The sequence below is a fragment of the Camelus ferus genome, chromosome 2 (assembly GCF_009834535.1).
Source record: "Camelus ferus isolate YT-003-E chromosome 2, BCGSAC_Cfer_1.0, whole genome shotgun sequence".
In the NCBI taxonomy this organism is placed as follows: Eukaryota; Metazoa; Chordata; class Mammalia; order Artiodactyla; family Camelidae; genus Camelus; species Camelus ferus.
Genome location: NC_045697.1, coordinates 71,949,180 through 71,968,352, shown reverse-complemented (window position 1 = coordinate 71,968,352; position 19,173 = coordinate 71,949,180). Strand labels below are relative to the sequence as shown.

The window sequence follows — 19,173 nt, the reverse complement described above, 5'->3', positions numbered from 1 at the left end:
CTTACCGTAAGTCTTTTCTGTGTTATAGACGATTTAGGGGTTCCTATCCACCATAAAGGACTTTGTTGGAAAAATGTCTCTCTCAATGCATAATACATCTCCTACTTCTCTGTATCTCTTAGACTTTCAAGAAATGTTGAGACTATATTCAATACCTTGTAATAGCCTATAATGAAAAAGAATATGAAAGGGAATATATATATATAGACACATGTCTATAACTGAATCACAGTGTTGTGTACCAGCAACTAACACAACGTTGTAAGTTGACTATACCTCAATTAAAAAAAAATGTTGGTTATCCTGGTTATCCTGTTGACTGATTTTCTGTTCTTTTACAGGATGGAAAAAAGGAGTTATGTTCATGGACCTGCTTGAAGGGGCCCAAACTCTCAGAAATAGGGACGATTGCCTGGATGATTACACTCAGCGATGCCCTCCACAACTTCATCGATGGCCTGGCCATTGGGGCCTCCTGTACTTTGTCTCTCCTGCAGGGACTCAGCACCTCTATAGCCATCCTGTGTGAGGAGTTCCCTCACGAGTTAGGTGAGGGGCTCTGTGCACACCGTCCAAGGCCCTCACTTCTTGACTTCAGGGGAGGGAGACATTTCATATGATACACTCTTAGAAGTCCTGCTGGTGCCTCAGAAGGAAGGAACCCTTTTCAGACATTGGTGATTATCGTTTATCATGTCCAAAAATAGAAAAAAAAAACCCCTATTCACTTGATATATTCTTCTTCTTCTAGGGGACTTTGTGATCCTGCTCAATGCAGGAATGAGCACCCGACAGGCCTTGTTATTCAACTTCCTTTCTGCGTGTTCCTGCTACGTGGGGCTAGCTTTTGGCATCTTGGTGGGCAATAATTTTGCTCCAAATATTATATTTGCCCTTGCTGGAGGCATGTTCCTCTATATTTCTCTAGCGGATATGGTAAGAAATTTTAAAATTTTATCTTGTTTTAATATAAATTTAGAAATAAGCATCTGGGCTATGAATTGACTAAGGGCAACTTTCTGCTTTCCGCACTGTGGAGGGCTTTTCTATTATAATTTAAAGTATTCTTGGTCCAACAGTTAACTCTTTTTGAGTAGTTTGTACTAATAGTGATTGCCTTTATTTATTTATTTCTTTTTTTTAATTGAAGCATAGTCAGTTTACAGTATTGTGAAACTTACATAACTGTGCCTTTATTTTTGGGGGGGGGGGAAGTAATTAAGTTTATTTATTTTTTTAATGGAGGTACTGGGGATTGAACCCAGGACCTCGTACATGGTAAGCACGCACTCTACCACTGAGCTCTACCCTCCCCCTTGTACTAATAGTGGTTGGAAGGTGAGTCTCATTGACTCTTTGATCTATGATCTCATTAGTAGAGGGTGAAATGACCTATTTTTTTTTATACTTAAATCTTTTTTTTTAATTTTAATTTTTTGTTGAAGTATAGGTGATTTACAATATTTCAGATGTACAGCAAAATGATTCAGTTATACATATATATACAAATACATATTTTTTCAAGTTCTTTTCCATTATGGGTTATTACAAGATATTGAATATAGTTCCCTGTGCTACACAGTAGGTCCTTGTTATTTATCTATACTTAAATCTTGAAATCTTCCTTTATGACTTTTGGGTTTCCCATATTAAGGCTTCCTATACTTGAAGGTTACTCATATATTTTCCTAAACTACGTTTCTAATATTAATATCAATATAATTCATTGCATCAGTAAAGAAAAGATATCCTAGGATTAGATTAATCAATGCCCAAAAATGCTGACAAAATTCAGTAGCCATCCCTAATATAAATTCTAAGTAAATAGTAACAGAATGAAATGACAAAATCTATTTATATACACACACTCACATATAAACAAATCCATACACCAGGTAAACATCATATTGAATGGTAAAATACTGAAGCCTTGACATTTAAATCAGGAACGCTATTATTCAACACTACTTTTGGTTTTCCAGATAGTACAATAAGATAAGAAAATAAGTGGAGGAAGAGAAGGTGTTTTAATAGACATAATAGCTAATAATCCATTCAAATTCATGAAAAATTTAATAGGGAGACTGGATATAAGAAATATACCTAAAATAGCTTTTATTTATAATATAATAGAAATGACCTATTTTTGCTGAAGTGGAGGTACTTCCCCAGGTATTTTGCCTTGTGGGTGAAGCTTGTGTTCTACAATCGTATGTCCCTCTAGGACTTTTCAGCCCTCTTCTGTGAGGATATCACATTTGGAAGGGAATAGCCTGTTGAAGGAAATAGCATTTTGTTAATTTCAAAGTCCTAAACAGTGAGATCCTTTTGGGCTAAACTAAAACTAGTAAATTGAAATTGGAGGCTATTTACTTGGATCAGTATATGTTTGTATGTATGTTTGTGTCTATGCTGTGTCTTTATTTCTGTGTGTGGTGTGTGTGTGTGTGTGTAAGAGAGAGAATGTCCTGTGCATTTTCAAGTAAATCATGGACAGCTTTCAAAAAAATGAAAAATGTGCTAAGTTTATGCAAATCAAAGAATGTTTCCTTTGCATTTGGAACTGAATATGTATTACAGACATAATTCAATAATTTAATTTTCTTCATCTGCATTCAGAGCTCCAAGTGATAACTGTCCATCTCTGTTCATTGTTCTGTGCAAACACTTACAAGGGCAGAAATTTCATCTCTAAGAACCATTACTGCATTTATGCTTTTCTTCACAGAATTAATGCCTCATAGTTCATTTATGCTAGGTCATCACTTCTCCATTCTCTGGTTTTAAGAACAGAGTCTATCTAGTTTAAAGAAATCGTGCTAATATATGATACTGCATGTACTTACAGCGGTTTTACTTTTTTCAGAATGGTTTGACAACTTTCACCCATTTTATCATAGCAACAATTTTCTTAAATCAGGCACATGGATTGACTGAACTCTGGAGATCTCTCAGATGCTCTGGCACAGTGCACCACTGTTTACATATAAGTAAATCATTTTGAAATATGTCTTGAAAAGATGGCATTCACAGATCTCACGGAGCCTTTTCAGTAGAAGTTATATGCTGAGAAAGGGTCAGTTTTTAAAACTTGGGGGTTTTAATTGCTTTCGCTGCAATGAGATTGTTATAGTCTAAATCCTAGAACAGTGCACAATTTATTTAAAACCTCATGATTTTGTGAGAGGTAGAGAAAGCAAAAGAAAACACATTGAAGAGGACGGGAATTAAATATATAGTTATTTCTAAAAGTTTATTTAGTCAGCTACTATTGATTGATATTTCTGTACCAGGCCTGGACATTGGTAAGGTACTGTGGACCCCAGAGTGAGCAATAAGGCACAATCCCTGCATCCCTGGGGCTTCCGTCTGCAAGGAGGGGAACCTGAAATTCAGCACACAAGCAAAATCACACACATGGTGACATAATTACAAAAAATCTGTGACATGAAAGGAAAAGCAATATGTATGATGATAGATGATAACAGGGAATCTAATGCAACTTAGGAGGGGCTCAGAGAAGCCTTTCTGGGAAATGATGATTTATGCTGAAACCTCAGAGACTTACTTAGCTCATTGAAAAACTTGAGGGAGAAGAGTTCAGATAGAGATTTTGGTGGGCGTGAAGATTTTGAGGATGGAAAGAGACTGGATGCATTTAAGGTCCTAAAAGAATGGTGTGGATGGAGCAGAGGGAGCAAAGAAGAAGGAGGGCTAGAGAGATGGAGAGAGAGAGACAGAGACATACAGAGACAGAGAGACAGAGACAGAGAGGGACAGAAGGCATGAAATGAGGTAAATCCCATCCCACTGATTAATCTGTCGGGGAACACTATTTCCGTATTGTCTCCCTGTTGATACCTGATCAGGCTGGATATCACTATTTTGCTCTCTATACGAGAAAACGCTTAAACAACTGAAATACATAATCATCCCCTCCACAGAACTCTGTAAGTGGCTGTTTCATGTTTGACCACAAGAGGGCAACAGTCACCTAACAATGCATCTTCCCTCTAGTTTCCAGAGATGAATGACATGCTGAGAGAGAAGGTAACTGGAAGAAAAACCGACTTCACCTTCTTCATGATTCAGAATGCTGGCATGTTGACTGGATTCACAGCCATTCTGCTCATCACTCTGTATGCAGGAGAAATTGAATTGGAGTAGTAGGAAATGAGAGATGGTGGTGTTCATGAAGGCATTTCGTAAATAAAAAACATCTCCAAAGGGATTTTTAAGCCGATCCTATTTAGATAAAAGATAATTTTGTGTTCAACTGTAGGTCAAGAAAACCAATTATTGGTTTCAGATCTGTGAAATAGGCCATTATTTGTTGTTAAAATTGTTTCAAAAAGCTCTCAGTTCTAGTTTGAAAAGCCTAATAGATGAGATCTTTGGTAAACACCCACTTTTTTTTGTTTCATGAATACAAAAAATCATCACAAAGCAAGAAATGTGCATTCTGTAATCGTTTCAATATCAAGACCCAGAGTAAAATACAAACTAGGCCATATAAGCCTTTCACCATCTCTGGTCAGATCAAACATTCAAGTAGTTTCAGAATTGTTTTCTTTCAGTTAATTTGGTTTAGTGCTTTCACGAGCAAGCACATCAAAATGGGGAAGAAAATCAGAATGTACACAACATGGATATAAGTGATTCCAAGGCCTTAATGAAGCCAGGAGAGAAAGATTGCTCATAGTTTTTGTTTTGTTTTATATTTCAGTTAGATCTTGTAGGATTGCTTTGAAAACCATCCTGAAATAATACGAATAATGAAATCAGTAAAGCTTTGTTGGCCCTGCTAAGTTCAGAGTTTGTCTGCCATTCTGTCTCGAAGTGTAAACTCCACCAGATTCCATGAAAAGCCAGAATTGTTTTCTTTTGACTTATTTTGTGCTTGTACCACAACAAATGGCAGAACAGTATGTAAAGCTGGTGACAATTCAGTTTCAATGTACAGTGTGTTTGCTTTGTGAAGGTGAAGCAGATGTTCGTTTATAGAAAGAAACTGAATGTAATTTTAAGCAATTTACTTTTAAAGATGAACACAACTATTTAGCAGAGGGTATTTTAAGTAAATGCAAAATAACAGCTGAACGGCTGTATGTCAAACACTGATTGTCTAGAAAATGTATGTTCCTTATGGGTGATAGAGAGACATTCAGAAAGTACTTCTTTTGTATTCAGGCTGCATTTTTCCTGTGTGGTAGACCTTGCAAAAAAGTTCCACACACCGTGGTTCTGTTTCTACCTTTTATAAAAGATAGAGTTTGTTTATTCACTTAGCAGATACAGGAAGTTGGTCTACAATTGAACATCCTAACCCCAACTCACGCTCCCAAGTCACTCAAGGAAAAATGGTTTGACAGTGAAGAAAATGACTGATGAAAACCAACAAGTATCTCAGGAATCACATTTTCCCACAGGCCTTAAAATGGTGCCACGTAGCAATAAAGCAGATGTGATGAGTATCTGACATGTATGTTAATGCACATTTCACTCTATGACTGACAATTAAGAAACATTTTTTGACCAGTAGTAAACACCTTTGAAACCATGTATTGTGTCATTCATAATTCATCTTAATATGCATTTTTTGAGTGCCTTCCATGTACCTGGTATGAGGGAGAGGAATAGACAGTAAATTCGTGATGTGTTTATTTCAAAAATATTCAGCAAACAAATACTATAAAATTAACTATTGTTCATTAAAATCAGTACAGATAGACTCTATTTTTATCATTTCATGTGTTTACATTCAGTCTTTAGAAATAATCTTTACTACCTCTTTAAAGCACAGATTACATGTCTGGGTGAAAAGCTCTTTACGCAGTCATGTTAAAACGAGATGGTTTAGCAAACTCCCATTCAGTGTAGATCATTGTGTATGAGGACTGCCGGGGAGCTTCATGTTACCCTCTCCGTGTGTTGTCTTGTGGCCATTTTCCTCAACTGTGAGGAGAACAGAGGCAATGGGGCATGGAGACCCAAAAAGAAAAAGAAAATGGCTACTTATTAGAGGCGATGGTTGCCGGTAGGAGGAAGCATATGGGAAGCCATGACTGAGTTTAAATTATCCTAGAAAACAAAGTGTAGACCTGTCAGTCAGCGTATCTTATGAGGCATTCATTATACCACCTGAATACTCTATACATTTCAGGCTTTAAAGATGCAACTATGACAAACCTAAAATGATTTCAGTGCGTTATACGGGGGTGCATATTCTACTTTTGTTATTGAACTTTATAACAATGCTTACTAATATTTGGACCTTTTTGAGTACTGAATCAGACCCCGTCTTCGTCTGTTTAGGCTGCTAAAGCAAAAGAACACAGACTGGGTAGGTTATGAACAACTGAAATATATTTCTTCCAGTTCTGGAGGCTGGAAATCTAAGACCCACGCACTGGCAGATTTGGGGTCTGGTTTGTAGATGGCGCCTTCTTGCTGTGTCCTCAGGTGCTGGAAGAACAAGGGATGGCTCTGGGCCGGTTTTATAAAAGCAGGAATCCCATTCATGAGGGTTCCATCCTCATGCCCTAAGTATTTCCCAAAGCCCTTACCTCCTGATGTCATCATTGTTGGGGGAGGTTAGGACCACAGCAGACCTCTACCAGCACTGCTCCCGTGGAGTAGAACCCATCCAAGGAGCAGAAGAACCCAGGCTCACAACGACAGGTTATTCTCGTGCTCACAGGTCTGCCGATGAGCGGGCCCAGCCTGGGCTCCGCAGGACGGCTCAGGGCAGCTGCGGGTCATCTGGGTTGGGCCACTGGAGCAGGAGGCGCTGCAGAGTCTCAGGACAAAGGGCAGAGCAACTCTACAGCAAGGGGAGAGCCAGGAGTACACGTGGGTGCAATCCACCTACACAGGTTTCCTGTTTCATTGTACTTAGAAAATCCACCCAAAGTTCCCACAACCACTTTCGTGTTTGAACTTTAATATTTATTCTGATTCCTTTTTAAGAGAACATTATTTTCTTTCCCTTACCAGTGACAGTTACTACGTGTAGTTATGTGGCTGTGACACTGGTTTGCTCTAAGTCAGGATAATCTGTGTTCCCTCGGTTCTCAAGTCTGACCCGGCCACGTTCACGTCTCCAGCAGTTGCTCAGCGGAACCAACATGAGAGTCCAGTTAGAGAACAGGCCTTGACTACTGAACAGCATTTTACGATGAACTCTAGACGCTTAGTATTTCAGACCCACCCCATCTAAAAGGGTTTCTTTACCCAGGAGCTTACATTTTTGAAAAATGAGTTAATTGGGAAGCACCAAAACAAGCCCTGTGAGTTTACCAGGTAATTGGCATAGGTGGATTAACAGAATTACTGATGGCCTGTGGCAGGGAACGGTAACTGCCAACCTGTCCTCCACACTCTGATTGGCATCGCCTTCCTTTGGGGCTCACTTTGGTTTTTTAGCAATAGGCTATCATGGTTTCCAGACTCCCTCTGTGTGTACTTAAGCTCCATTACAGTACAAGAGGTTGACAATACAAGAGGTTCTAATCCTGAAACAAAAAACTCCTTAACACTGATGTTGCTACAGCTGCTTTCTGTGACGCGGGGCCTTCCTCCAGCTGTGGGTTGCAATACCTGTGTTAGACTGCATTTCCCTTTGTATTTTAACATTTCCAAAGGATCTGCCAGAATCATAGGCAACCAGGTGGTATTGTGTGAAAATGAAAATCATCTGTTGGAATCTGGTAAGGCCAAGAAAATGCCAGCATCATTGTATTTAGGATATGATGGTGCAGAATAACAGATGCATGAAGATGTTTGCTTTCCTGCCTGTAACAAAGTGTGGAAGCAGCAGAGCAGGGCTGGCATGGCGGGTCCCCGGTCTTTGGGTCCCCAGGCTTCTTTGACTTGTAATCTTTGGCTTCTGACTTCAAGATTACCTCACGTTCTAAGGTGTTTGCTAGAGAGACCTAGCCTTGAAGTCTAAATTCCACATAGCAGGAAGGAGAAATCGGTGGAAAGACAAAAATTTCACACCCAGCTCTTCATCCTCTTTACATGAACATTCACAGAAGTAACACACAACAAGCTCCACTTAAAGTCACGTACCGACTTAGTCTCAGGTCACCCCAACTTGCAGGAGAAGCTGGGAAATGTTGCTTTTAGCTGGATGTACCTCCATCAATAAAATCAGGGTTCTATTTGTAAAAAGAAGCCAACAATGATGTTGGAGAGCCAGTGGCTGTGTCAGTGAAGACGGGTTTTTGCATCTGGCTCACTTGGGAACTTACTATTCAAGATGGTTCTGACACAGCCAGTTCAAGAACCGCTTCTTGTGGGATTTCTCAGGACTTCTTTCAGATTAGCTCCTTGACTCTTTGGCCATTTTAATTATACTGGCCCACCTGACCAATCTTACCTGACAAACAGTATTGTACATACACTCGTGTACTTATCTTTCTAGTTTCTCTGTCTCAGCCTGTTGTGAGTACTGTTTATTTACCTTGGAGACATCCAGTGTGTATTTACCTTGAAGACATCCTGTGTTTTTCACTGGATGGTCTAAATTCTAAAACAACAGCAAAAACAACCCCCACTTATTTTCTATGAACTTAACACTTCTGATTGCTGGGCTCAAATCTAGAATTGTGAAACTCAGTAGAAACTGGCAAAAAATAAAGTTAAAAAATTATTTCCCCCTCCTCTCTGTGGGTCATAGTAGCTATGTAGCATGAGCAAAGTTGGACCAGAAATGTTGCCGTCTGATTTTTGTAGATAATTAGATGAGCTACTGGTAACGCCAAATCTCATGTCATTTAGTTCGGGTGTATGCAGCAAGATTACTGAAGAATTGTTTCCATGGACAGGGCTTATATGTTTTAAACTTTATATGAAGGTTTAATTCCTATTGCAGTGACTGTGCATGGTGGCCCCACGCTGTATAGACCTAGCTGTGGTAAAACCCCAGTAGGGCAACATGTGGATAATTTATGACCATGCTTATGGTCACCAAAGGGATATTTGATCAGGAGTCATGGGAAAGGAAAATGAAGATGAAATATTTTGAATTACATGGGAAATTACATAGGAAGAATTCAGATCAGAACTACTTCCCTTCCTCATAAGGCTGAGGAAGTTTATAAAACCTGTCTCATTCTGTATTTTGTGATATGCTCCACCAGCAGGCCCCCTAGACAGCCCAGCAGGGGCCGCTGCAGCTCTGATGGATGCAGAGGACTGGTGTCTGACTCCCTTCCTGAAAACAGAGAGGCTAAGAGGAGGCTGGCAGGTGGCTTTGGAGGTCCAGTGAGGAGAGTTGCTGGTGCAAAGGAGAGGAGAGTGGGGACAGAGTATGGCTTTCCTTGACTCTCTTCCACGGGGTTCCTGGGAGTCACCTGTGTTGCTCAACTGAAGGGCAGCCCCTCTCCCTAAAGCCATCTCCAGAGTGGAGATTCTTATTCTACCTGTGATGAAGGGCCACTTTCTTATTTCCAATTTGTCACAGGTTGGTACTTTTGTAAATAGAATGCAAAGGAATTACCAGAAAATATAAAATAAAATTTAAAATAAAGACAGAATCAAAATCATTTTATTATTATTAGATACAATGGACATACAATTGTGTTACTGAATTGCTATTGAAAATTGTAAATGCTTACTCAGTTTCTGTGCCAAGCTCATCTAAGCAACAGTTGCTGGATCCTTTCCTTTGCTTCTGGTCATCACCCTCTCTCTGTTCCCTTGGCCTGGGGTAGTAACAGCTCTGCTGCAGTTTGCCCTGGTTCCATGCCATGGTTTCCTCAAGTCCCATCTGCATTTTTTATAATGAGATCCTTTGTGAATAAATGGACCCGTCTCACCTTGTTCTAGGTTGAGTGGCCCGTTGTTTTTCTTGTGAGTGGGGCTGATCAGCAGAAGGCGTCTTACCGTGAATTTGGTGGAAAAAGTAAAACACTAAAGTGGGTCAATGGAAGGAAAGTTATTACCATTTGAAAGCAAACTGAAAATTTGTAGGAATTAAAGATGATGGGAAAATACGCACTAAATGTTCTTGGTTAACAGGATGGAACTGGGTTTGATTAACTTGTGTGAGTAACTGTTACAACAGGGAAGAATATCTAGGATGCTTTGAGAGACTAGCTAAGAAGAAGGCTTATATTCCTGGCAGATGAATACCTTTTAAATAGATAAAAGATTGTGCCTATCCGTGGGGCACCACTTCCTTAAACATCATTTCTTTTTAAACGAAGACAAACAGTACAGATTCTAGATGGGAAAGATATTTCTCTACATGCTTACTGAATAAACAGTTTGTGATTTATTGAGATTTTTTTCCCCCATGTAGATGTATCATACTCCCTCACTTAAAATGTACTCTTAACTACTATGCGGCATATTCAGTTGAGGAAAGTAGGGACCCAGCTTATCATCTTAGAGCTCGGAGGCTCCTCCTGTTCGCAGCAGACATCTGTGAATAGATGATGTTTTTCCTTTGGGAGTCATCCTATTTGTTAGCCTTACTGTTATTATTCTTGTAATTAAATGCGGGGTTGTTAACGAACGTGGAAACCCTGATTTTAGAAATCTTAGAAACTGTTGGGAAGGTACGTCATAGGCATCTTTCCCCTTTCTCCACCCTTGCTTTCAATTAAAGTCTTTTCATTTGCAAAAACTGAACCTCAGAATTTTACATGAGCATATTATAGAAGGACACGTGAGAACACTCACCTGAACCACCGTAGTGATCTCTTGGGGTCTGAAGGTGAAAACCGTTCAAAACATTTTAGAATAGTGAATATTAGAGACACGTTTATAAAGTAAGAGTTGAGTGGCCCTCCACCTATGCAGGGACAAAACTGGTGAAAGTGCGAGTAAAGCCATTGCCGACAAGTTCGGAGTAATGGACGTCTGTTAGTTTTCCTGCTCACCTTGACTCCGCCCTTCTGCCTGTAACCGCCTCACTCTTCCTCTTAGAAACTGGCTGCTCCGCCCCCTAGTGGCTGTGGAGGTCTGTGCAAGGAGCTGGGCACATCACCTGGCTGGACCAATCACAGTCTTTCCACAGAACTTCCCACACTGGAGGGGAAGAGCCAGAGCTCTCCAGGGACTCCAGAGCTGCCGGTGGTCACACCTTCGGCATGAGGAGAAACCTGAGAAAAAGGAGACTGACGCTCACAGAGAAGTAGATGATGATACGGGTGAAGACTGAGGTGGAGAGAGAGAGTTATTGTCGTCCACGGTTGAAGTCTCTGACATCCTCAGTATGTTTCTGTTTTTTCCTGCAATTCCTTTAATTTTGTGAGTTATCCAAGTTATTCCAAGATCTCAATAAGACCTTTCTTCTTTTGGCTTTAGATAATTGTATTTGAGTTTCTGTTACTTGCACACGAAGGCTTTCTAACTGATACAGCAGTTAAATACTGAGATTTTAATTTTAAACACAATTTCTAGCTCTTAAATTTAGTACACTTTTTGGACCCGCTCCCCCTCCCCCACGTCAAAGTTTGGGGATCAACTTCCTATTTTGGGCAGAGTGTAGCAAAATCTCCATAATGTGCCACTAGAGGTGCTCAAAAGTCTTTCAAAACTTGCAGGTCATCTGAGATTCATTTTTATTTCACTTTGGAATATAGAAACATTGTAGATGTTTTAATTTTTGTGTTTAGCCCTGCTAGTACCTCAGAAATGGCGATTGTCCCTCAGTGGTGACTAAAAGGGAGGGTAACATTTGATGCCACTGAAAAGCTTTGGAGCTAAAGAGGATCTCACTATGCAATCTAAACAACCTAGGGTCCAGAACAGATAACGATGTTGAAATAATGTTCTATGTATAAAAACATTTTTAATAGCAGAAGCAGGAGAGCAGAAAGAGTAACTTACATGCCTTGACAAGCCATGCAAAATCAGACTTTTTAGATAACTCCCAGGAAGATGTTTTATGTAGGATATGAATCTAGGCCATACTTCATACACTATGTATTCACAGAAAAATGCAGTTTCTTAGCAACCATCACCTGGCTGTCAAGTTATTACTTGATTTTTACAGACACCTGGCTTTTTTAGGCATATACATCACTAGTACATAAGCATAATATCTAGGTTAGTGTTTGAATAATTACATGTCACTTTTTTTAAACAAATAATATTTAAAAAATTAACCATTCAAACTTAAACTCTTTAAAAAAAATAAGATAGACCATTGCAGGGAATGAGAAAAAAGAATTCTGAGCTTGTTCTCCTGTGAATGAATGAATTCATTCATTTGTTCAATAAAACATATTTGATGTCTACTGATGTCAGGCCCAGAGGATGCAAAGGTGTATCAGCTCATGTCTGATCTCAGGAGGATCATGGGGGAACAGTCACATAAAATTCAATGATCTCACAAATCATGGGTGTTAGACAGAAACACAGACAGACAGACAGACATTCAGGCAAATAGTAATTGAGCACAAGTGGGGGAATTCTCTTTAGATTGGAGTGGGAATCGATCAGGCAGTTCTTCACAGAGGAGGTTACTTTTGATTATTTGACTTTGGTTTTGATGAATATGTCTAATTCCTTTCTGATTAGACCCTTTCTCCCTTCCAAGAACTTCCTTCTGTGACTTAACTCAACATGGAACACTTCTGCAATTAATGGTGCTAAATGTTGCTTTTGGGGTCATCAGAATGATACTTCTGGTATCAACACACTGGTATTATTTACACTGTGTCTATTTAATAAATATCCCTTGATACCAAATGCATACATTTTGGTATCATTTACACCACTGTGGAGTATAAATATGTGAGAGGTGAGATGTTCCAGATAATACAATTACTTCTAATACAGTAAGAAAGGCAATGTAAATGATTAAATCACCATAAACTGAAAAAAAAACCCAACAACAAAACAGGCTACTTAGCAGTATGCCCTCTACAACCCCAATTTTTCTTTATACAGATGTGTGTATAATAGATACAGATGAGAAAGATAATTTTCTAGTGCATCAGTAGGGGGTTTCTCTGTTTGTGGGGTTATGAACTACTTTAAATTGGCTCTTTGTGAAATATTAACATTTTCTTCAATAAATATGCATACACTAGTGTTTTAGAAGAAGAAATCTCAGTTGGTGGGATAAGAATCATTCAAAATTTGCTGTTTTTAATAGTTTCAATTTTCTTCAGTGAACATTTATTCTAAGACAATTAACAAATGCAACTGAAAGAAAGAAGAAAACCTCACAACTTGGAGGACAGAAAAATTTTGGAGAGCATAATAATGGATGTGCTTAGTATCTTGCAACATTTCTTCTCTTTATCAGTCCAGGTCATAATTGAACTCTCTGGAGCATTTCACCTCCAAATTCCTGCAATTCCAGCCGCTTCAGTAGTGATTGGTGAGGCACATGACACAGTTTCTGACCTCTGAGGTAGGACAATGTGTGTGCTGGAAGTTTTTCAAAAGGAGTGAGGAAGAGGGAAGAGGTACCCTCTGCTTCCTTGAGACATTGTGTGTAGCTGTGATGTCTGGAACAGCTGTTTTGCTACTGTTATGAATTGAATTGGGTCCTCCCCCCTTAAAAAAAAAGCTATGTTGGAATCCTAATCCCTAGTGTCTCTAAAATCCCTAGCAGATTCCTAATCTGCTGGGACTAGTGTTGTTATGAAAAGGGGAATTTTGGACACAGATACGCACACAGGAAGAACACCATGAAAAAAGGAAGGCAGAGATTGGGGTGATGCCTCTACAAGCAAAGGAATGCCAAAGATTGCCATCAAACCCCCAGAAGCTAGGAAAGAGGCGTGACACAGGCTTTCCTTCACAGCCCTTAGAAAGGGCTAACGCTATGCACACCTTGATCTTGGACTTCTAGACTCGAGAACTGTAAGACCACACGCTTCTGTTGCTTAAGCCCCTGGTCTGTGGCACTTTGTATGGCAGCCCTAGCAAACGAAAGCAGCCATCTTGAGAGGAATAACATGAGGACAAATGCGATGTGCTGAGGACGCAAGGTAAAACATGGAACTGTGGTCGAGAATGACATCCGTAGCAGTTTAACCAACAGAGCTCCTCCTGGGAGTCCCACTTCCTTGGGACTTCTTGACATATGTAATAATCACTTTTCCTAGTCATGCAAACCCTTTTGAGTTGCTTTCGATTACTAGCAATTAAAGCAAACTAACTGATTCAGCCCTCCTCGGTGACCACTGTTGTAATCCAAATTCTGATGTCCAACTCTGCCTGCTGGGCACGCTACTCCACTGGTCCCCCAGATGTCTCTGTGTGTCTCAACTCAAAAGGGATCGTGCAGCATTCATCTATCATGACAGGATTACTTCACTTAGCATAATGTCCTCCAGGTCCATTCGTGTTGTCACATATTGCAGAATTTCTTTCAGTTTTTAAGGCTGAATAATATTTCATTCATTGTATAGCACATTGTCTTTATCCAATCACCCATTAATGGACATTTAGGTTGTTTCCGTAACTTGGCTACAGTGAATAATGCTGCTGTGAACATGGCAGCATTAATAGCTCTTCAAGGTTCTGACTTCAATACTTCTGCATAAGTACCTAGAAATGGGAGGGCTAGATCATAGTAGTTCTATTTTTAATTTTTTGAAGAAATTACATACTGTTTTCCACAGTGGCCACACCATTTTGTGTTCTAACAACAGTTTACAGAGGCCCCAGTTTCTCCACATGCTTGTCAACACTTGTTGCCTTTGGCTTCTGCATGATTCCATTTATCTAAAGTGTCTTATCTACAGGCATCTAAAATAGTGAAAATCATAGAATCCAGGAGTGGAATGGTGGTTGCCAGGAGCCGGGAGGAGGGGGAAATAGAGATTTGATCACCAACGGGCGTAAACTTTCAGTTAAGCAAGCAGAGTAAATTCTAGAGATCTGCCCGACAACGTTGCACCCAGGGTTAACAATACTGTGTTGTACAACTAAACACTGTGGGGAGGGTGGATGTCACACTCACGGTTCTTTCCACACACACCCACACACACTGAAGAGGAACAGAGGGCTAAACCATTTTCTGCACACACCACCTACCCCGGCCCCCACCAGACTCCCTGCTTCTGTGAAACCAGAAGGAAGGGTGTTATCACAGTAGGAGCGTTTAGATAGCTAAATTTTATGAGAAAAACCAGACAGACCAGTTTTTCATCGTTGTATGTTCCCTGCTTGTCAGCGCTTCCCAGCCGCCGCAGCGCAGGAGGGCAGCGGTCCCAGGCCCGTGCTCTGACTCATCATTTTTTGGAGTTAGCTTTGGCCCTGGGACCTCTAGAACCGAGGAAGCGTAGCCGTTTCCCTGCTCCGCTTTGGCGGAGAGAAGCTTCGGTGAGTTGAGAGGTTGGAAGTGATCTCCAAGAGGAAGAGAGAAAAGGAAGTGCCTAACGCCACTAGGTCCGGGAAGTCAGAGGGCGATCTCCTGACGTGCAGGCGGGCGGGGGTGCGAGAGCTGGCGCTGGGGAACTCTCTGTCCCGTCCAGCCGTGTCGCGATGCCAGCTGTCCCCGCACGGGAACTGGGGCCCCTGCCTTTTGCTGAGGGGGTTAAGATTCCTAGGACCCCCTCATCTTCATGTGGCTTCCCTGGGCCTCTAAGGAGCTAAACTAACTCACCCCTCCAATGGGAGACGGGATATGGATTTAGGGGAAGCCACAGAAGCTCGCCGCAGAAGCTCTCCAGCCCCTGATTTCCAGGCGGGAGTCCTGATTGGCTGCCCTGCTTCCACTTGCATCGTGGGTCATGGGCTTGAATGACTTCCTGACGACAGCTTGGGATTTCTGCCCTGGGATGTTGGTATGGAATCTCATTTACTCATTTATTGCAGAAATGGTGGTGAATGGAGGGAAAGGGATTTTTGAAGGTGGTATTTTTCTGCTGACGAATAAAGAATGGGAAGTGTCTTCCTTGAGTGGTTTGTCAAACTGCAATGAATGATTAGTAAGCTATCCTCACAGAACTAGTGAAAGTAAAAAACTTTCTTAAAAAGCACTCAGAGGATACAAAGAAACTAGATCATCCTTTAACCTGGTTTTAAAATGTAGAACCTGCCATTGCTATTTCAAGATCAGGATAAAAATAGGTAATTTTGAGTAGAGAACCTTTTATTAAATATACCACTTTTTTTTTTTTTTTGGGCTGGTCTGTTGTCAATCAATCAATCAATCAATATTAGCCAATAAGTGCTTCTACTATTTTAAATTCTAAGTTTTTTATTTCTTTCATGTATGTCTTAACACTGCCGCTTACTAAGTGGTTCGTCTGTTAAAAGTAATTTTCCTTTTGAAATTTCTCCTGTGTATGTAATTAGAAAAACTAATTTCTGGGGTAACTATAGAAATATTTCCTCATTAAAAATTTACTGTGAGCTTATTTCAGGTACTTAAACTTTTAGATTTGATCTTATATCATTAAAAACATTTCTCTACAGTTGTTTTTTAGTTAATTAATTTTCAATTATTTAGTTTTTTTTTTTTAATTGTAGAAATAGCAGATGTGTTGAAGAGGGAATGACTTTGGAATTCCTACCTCTGATACCTACTTATTATGTGAACTTGGTTATACTTTTCTGAACCGCAGTTTCCTCATCTAGAAAGCAGGGATAATAATTTCTATCTCACAGGATTAAAAGTAACCTTGCATAATATATATATCTGGTATACAGTAGACATTCAACTTGTAGTATTTTAAAAGCTTCTTCATTCTCTGAATTTCACTTAAGGATAACAAATTGTTTCTATTTCATGGTAACAATACCATAGAGCTATTAATATTTACAAAAAACTTTAATGGAGGGTATTTTTAAGGTTTCACTATTACACTAAATTTGCATTCTTTGAAAGTATATATATGTAGCAGGAATATTACTGATATCACTTTATAAGATGAATGCTTAAATGATACTTTCACTTAAAATATTGTTTTATAATAGGTACTTAAGATTACTGGGATCCCTGCCTAGATTCAGATGGATTCATGCAATGACTTAATCGTCATCTTGACCTTGCCTGACAGACAACATTGCTTTGATTTTAATTCTTTGATAATTTCCCATTTCTTTGTGATTTTCAGACACACATTACTCAAAATGCTACAGATATTTTTTCCTTTCCTATACTGCCTCTGATGGAAGAAATATGGTTCAGTGTTACACTAATAATAATAATTGTACAGAACTTTGTGTTCATCAGGTTTTCTCTATATCTATTATTATTTCATTGTCATATTAACTCTGCACAGTACAAGGGAGAAAAAATATTCAGATGAAGAGAGTAAACCCCAAAGAAACTGTGATTTGTCTGAAAGTATATGCAGGATCTGGGATTCATTCTTTTTTTTTAATGCTCAAAGCAATTTTTAAAAATTGAAGTGTCATTGAATTACAGTGTTATAGTTTCAGGTTTATAACAGTGATTTTGGTATTTTTATAGATTATACTCCATTTAAAGTTATAAAATATTGGCTATATTCCCTGTGCTGTACATTATATCCTCATATCTTATTTATTTTATACTTAGTAGTTTGTCCCCTTCAATTCCCTTCCCCTATCTTGCTCCTCCTCTCATCCCATCCCCATGGGTAACCTCTAATTTGTTGTCTATGAGTCTGTTTCTGCTTTATTATATTCACTCATTTGTTTTATTTTATAGCTTCTATATGTAAGTGAAAAATACAAATTTGTCTTTCTCTGTCTGGTTTACTTCACTAAGAATAATACCCTTCAGGTATACCTATGTTATTACAAATGGCAACATTTCATGATTTTTTATGGTTGAGTAATATTCCAGCATGCATCTCTATTTCTATCTATCTATCTTACATCTTCTTTATGCATTTATCTGTTTATGGCACTCAGGTTGTTTTCATATTTTGGCTATTGTAAAAAATGCTGTGGTGAACATTGGGGTGCATCTATCTTTTCCAATTAGTGTTTTTATTTTCTTCAGATGTATACCCAGGAGTGGAATTGCTGGCTTATATTGTAGTTCTTTTTTTAAAGTTTTTGAGGAAACTGCATACTGTTTTCCACAGTGACTATACAAATTTTTATTCCCACCAACATTGCATAAGTGTTCCCTTTTCTCCACATCTTTGCTGACATTTATAATTTGTGGTCTTTTTGATGATAGCCATTCTGACAAATGTGAGGTAATATCTCATTGTGGTTTTAATTTTCATCTCCCTGATAATTAATGATGTTGAGCTCCCTTGCATGTGCCTGTTGGCCATCTGTATGTCTTCTTTGGCAAAATGTCTATTCAGTTCTTCTGCCCAGTTTTACTTGGGTTGTTGGGGTTTCTTTTTTAGAATATTAAGTTGCATACACTGTATAAATTTGAATAGTGACCCCTTAGCAGACTTATCATTTAGAAATATCTTCTCCCATTCAGTAGGTTGTCTTTTATTTTGTTGATGGTTTCCTTTGCTGTCAAAAAGCTTTTAAGTTTAACTAGGTCCTATTTGTTAAGTTTTACTTTTGTTTCCCTTGCTTAAGGAGACAAATGTAAAAAAAATATTGCTAAGACATGTCAAAGAGTGTACTGCTTATGTTGTCTTCTAGGAGTTTTATGGTTTCTGGATTTACACTTAGTTCTTCAGTCCATTTTCAGTTTATTTTTGTATATCATGTGAGAAGATGTTCCAATTTCATTCTTTTACATGTAGCTTTCCAGTTTTCCCAACACCACTTATTGAAGAGACTGTCTTTCCCACATTGTATATTTTTCCTCCTTTGTTGTAGATTCATTGACCATATGGGTGTGGGTTTATTTCTGAATTCTCTATTCTGTTCCACTGATCGATGTATCTGTTTTTGTGTCAGTTCCATGTTGTTTTAATTACGAGCTTGCTTTAGCTATTTTGGTGGTTTTTTTTTTTTATTATTTCCATACAAATTTTAGAACTATTTTTTCTAGTTCTGTAAACAAGTCATGAGTATTTTGATAAGGATTGCACTAAATCTGTAGATTGCTTTGGGTAGTATGGACATTTTAACAATATGAATTCTTCCAACCCAAGAGCATAGAATATCTTTCCATTTATGTGTATCATCTGGTCCTTTTGTATACGCTGCTAATGAACTAACAGAAAGAGAAAGCAAGAAAATAATCACCTTTACAATTGCATCAAAAATAATAAAATGCCCAGGAATAAAGTTAATCAGAGTTGAGAGACCTAGATTCTGAAAACTGTGCAACATTGATGA

General features: G+C 39.0%; 1 protein-coding gene, 1 long non-coding RNA gene and 1 other non-coding gene across 7 annotated transcripts in view; 2 read left to right on the top strand and 1 right to left on the bottom strand.

Annotated features, from left to right (window-relative positions):
• SLC39A8 (solute carrier family 39 member 8) overlaps window positions 1-5,560 on the top strand; it is a 66,546-nt gene extending 60,986 nt beyond the window's left edge. For all 3 annotated transcript variants that reach the window (XM_032460745.1, XM_006188019.3, XM_032460740.1), the window contains exons 7-9: window positions 342-549; window positions 752-936; window positions 4,018-5,560. In XM_032460745.1, the coding sequence (XP_032316636.1) occupies window positions 342-549; window positions 752-936; window positions 4,018-4,167 (543 nt within the window). In that variant the 3' untranslated portion in view covers window positions 4,168-5,560. The remainder of the gene's footprint in view (window positions 1-341; window positions 550-751; window positions 937-4,017) is intronic.
• Window positions 1,241-1,312, bottom strand: TRNAG-ACC. Its single transcript has one exon. It is a non-coding gene; the product is annotated as a tRNA-Gly (tRNA).
• Window positions 5,561-14,627: 9,067 nt separating the features above from the next.
• Window positions 14,628-19,173, top strand: part of LOC106730051 — a 54,456-nt gene continuing 49,910 nt past the window's right edge. For all 3 annotated transcript variants that reach the window (XR_001366481.2, XR_004312737.1, XR_004312736.1), the window contains exon 1: window positions 14,628-15,764. This is a non-coding gene — a long non-coding RNA (uncharacterized LOC106730051). The remainder of the gene's footprint in view (window positions 15,765-19,173) is intronic.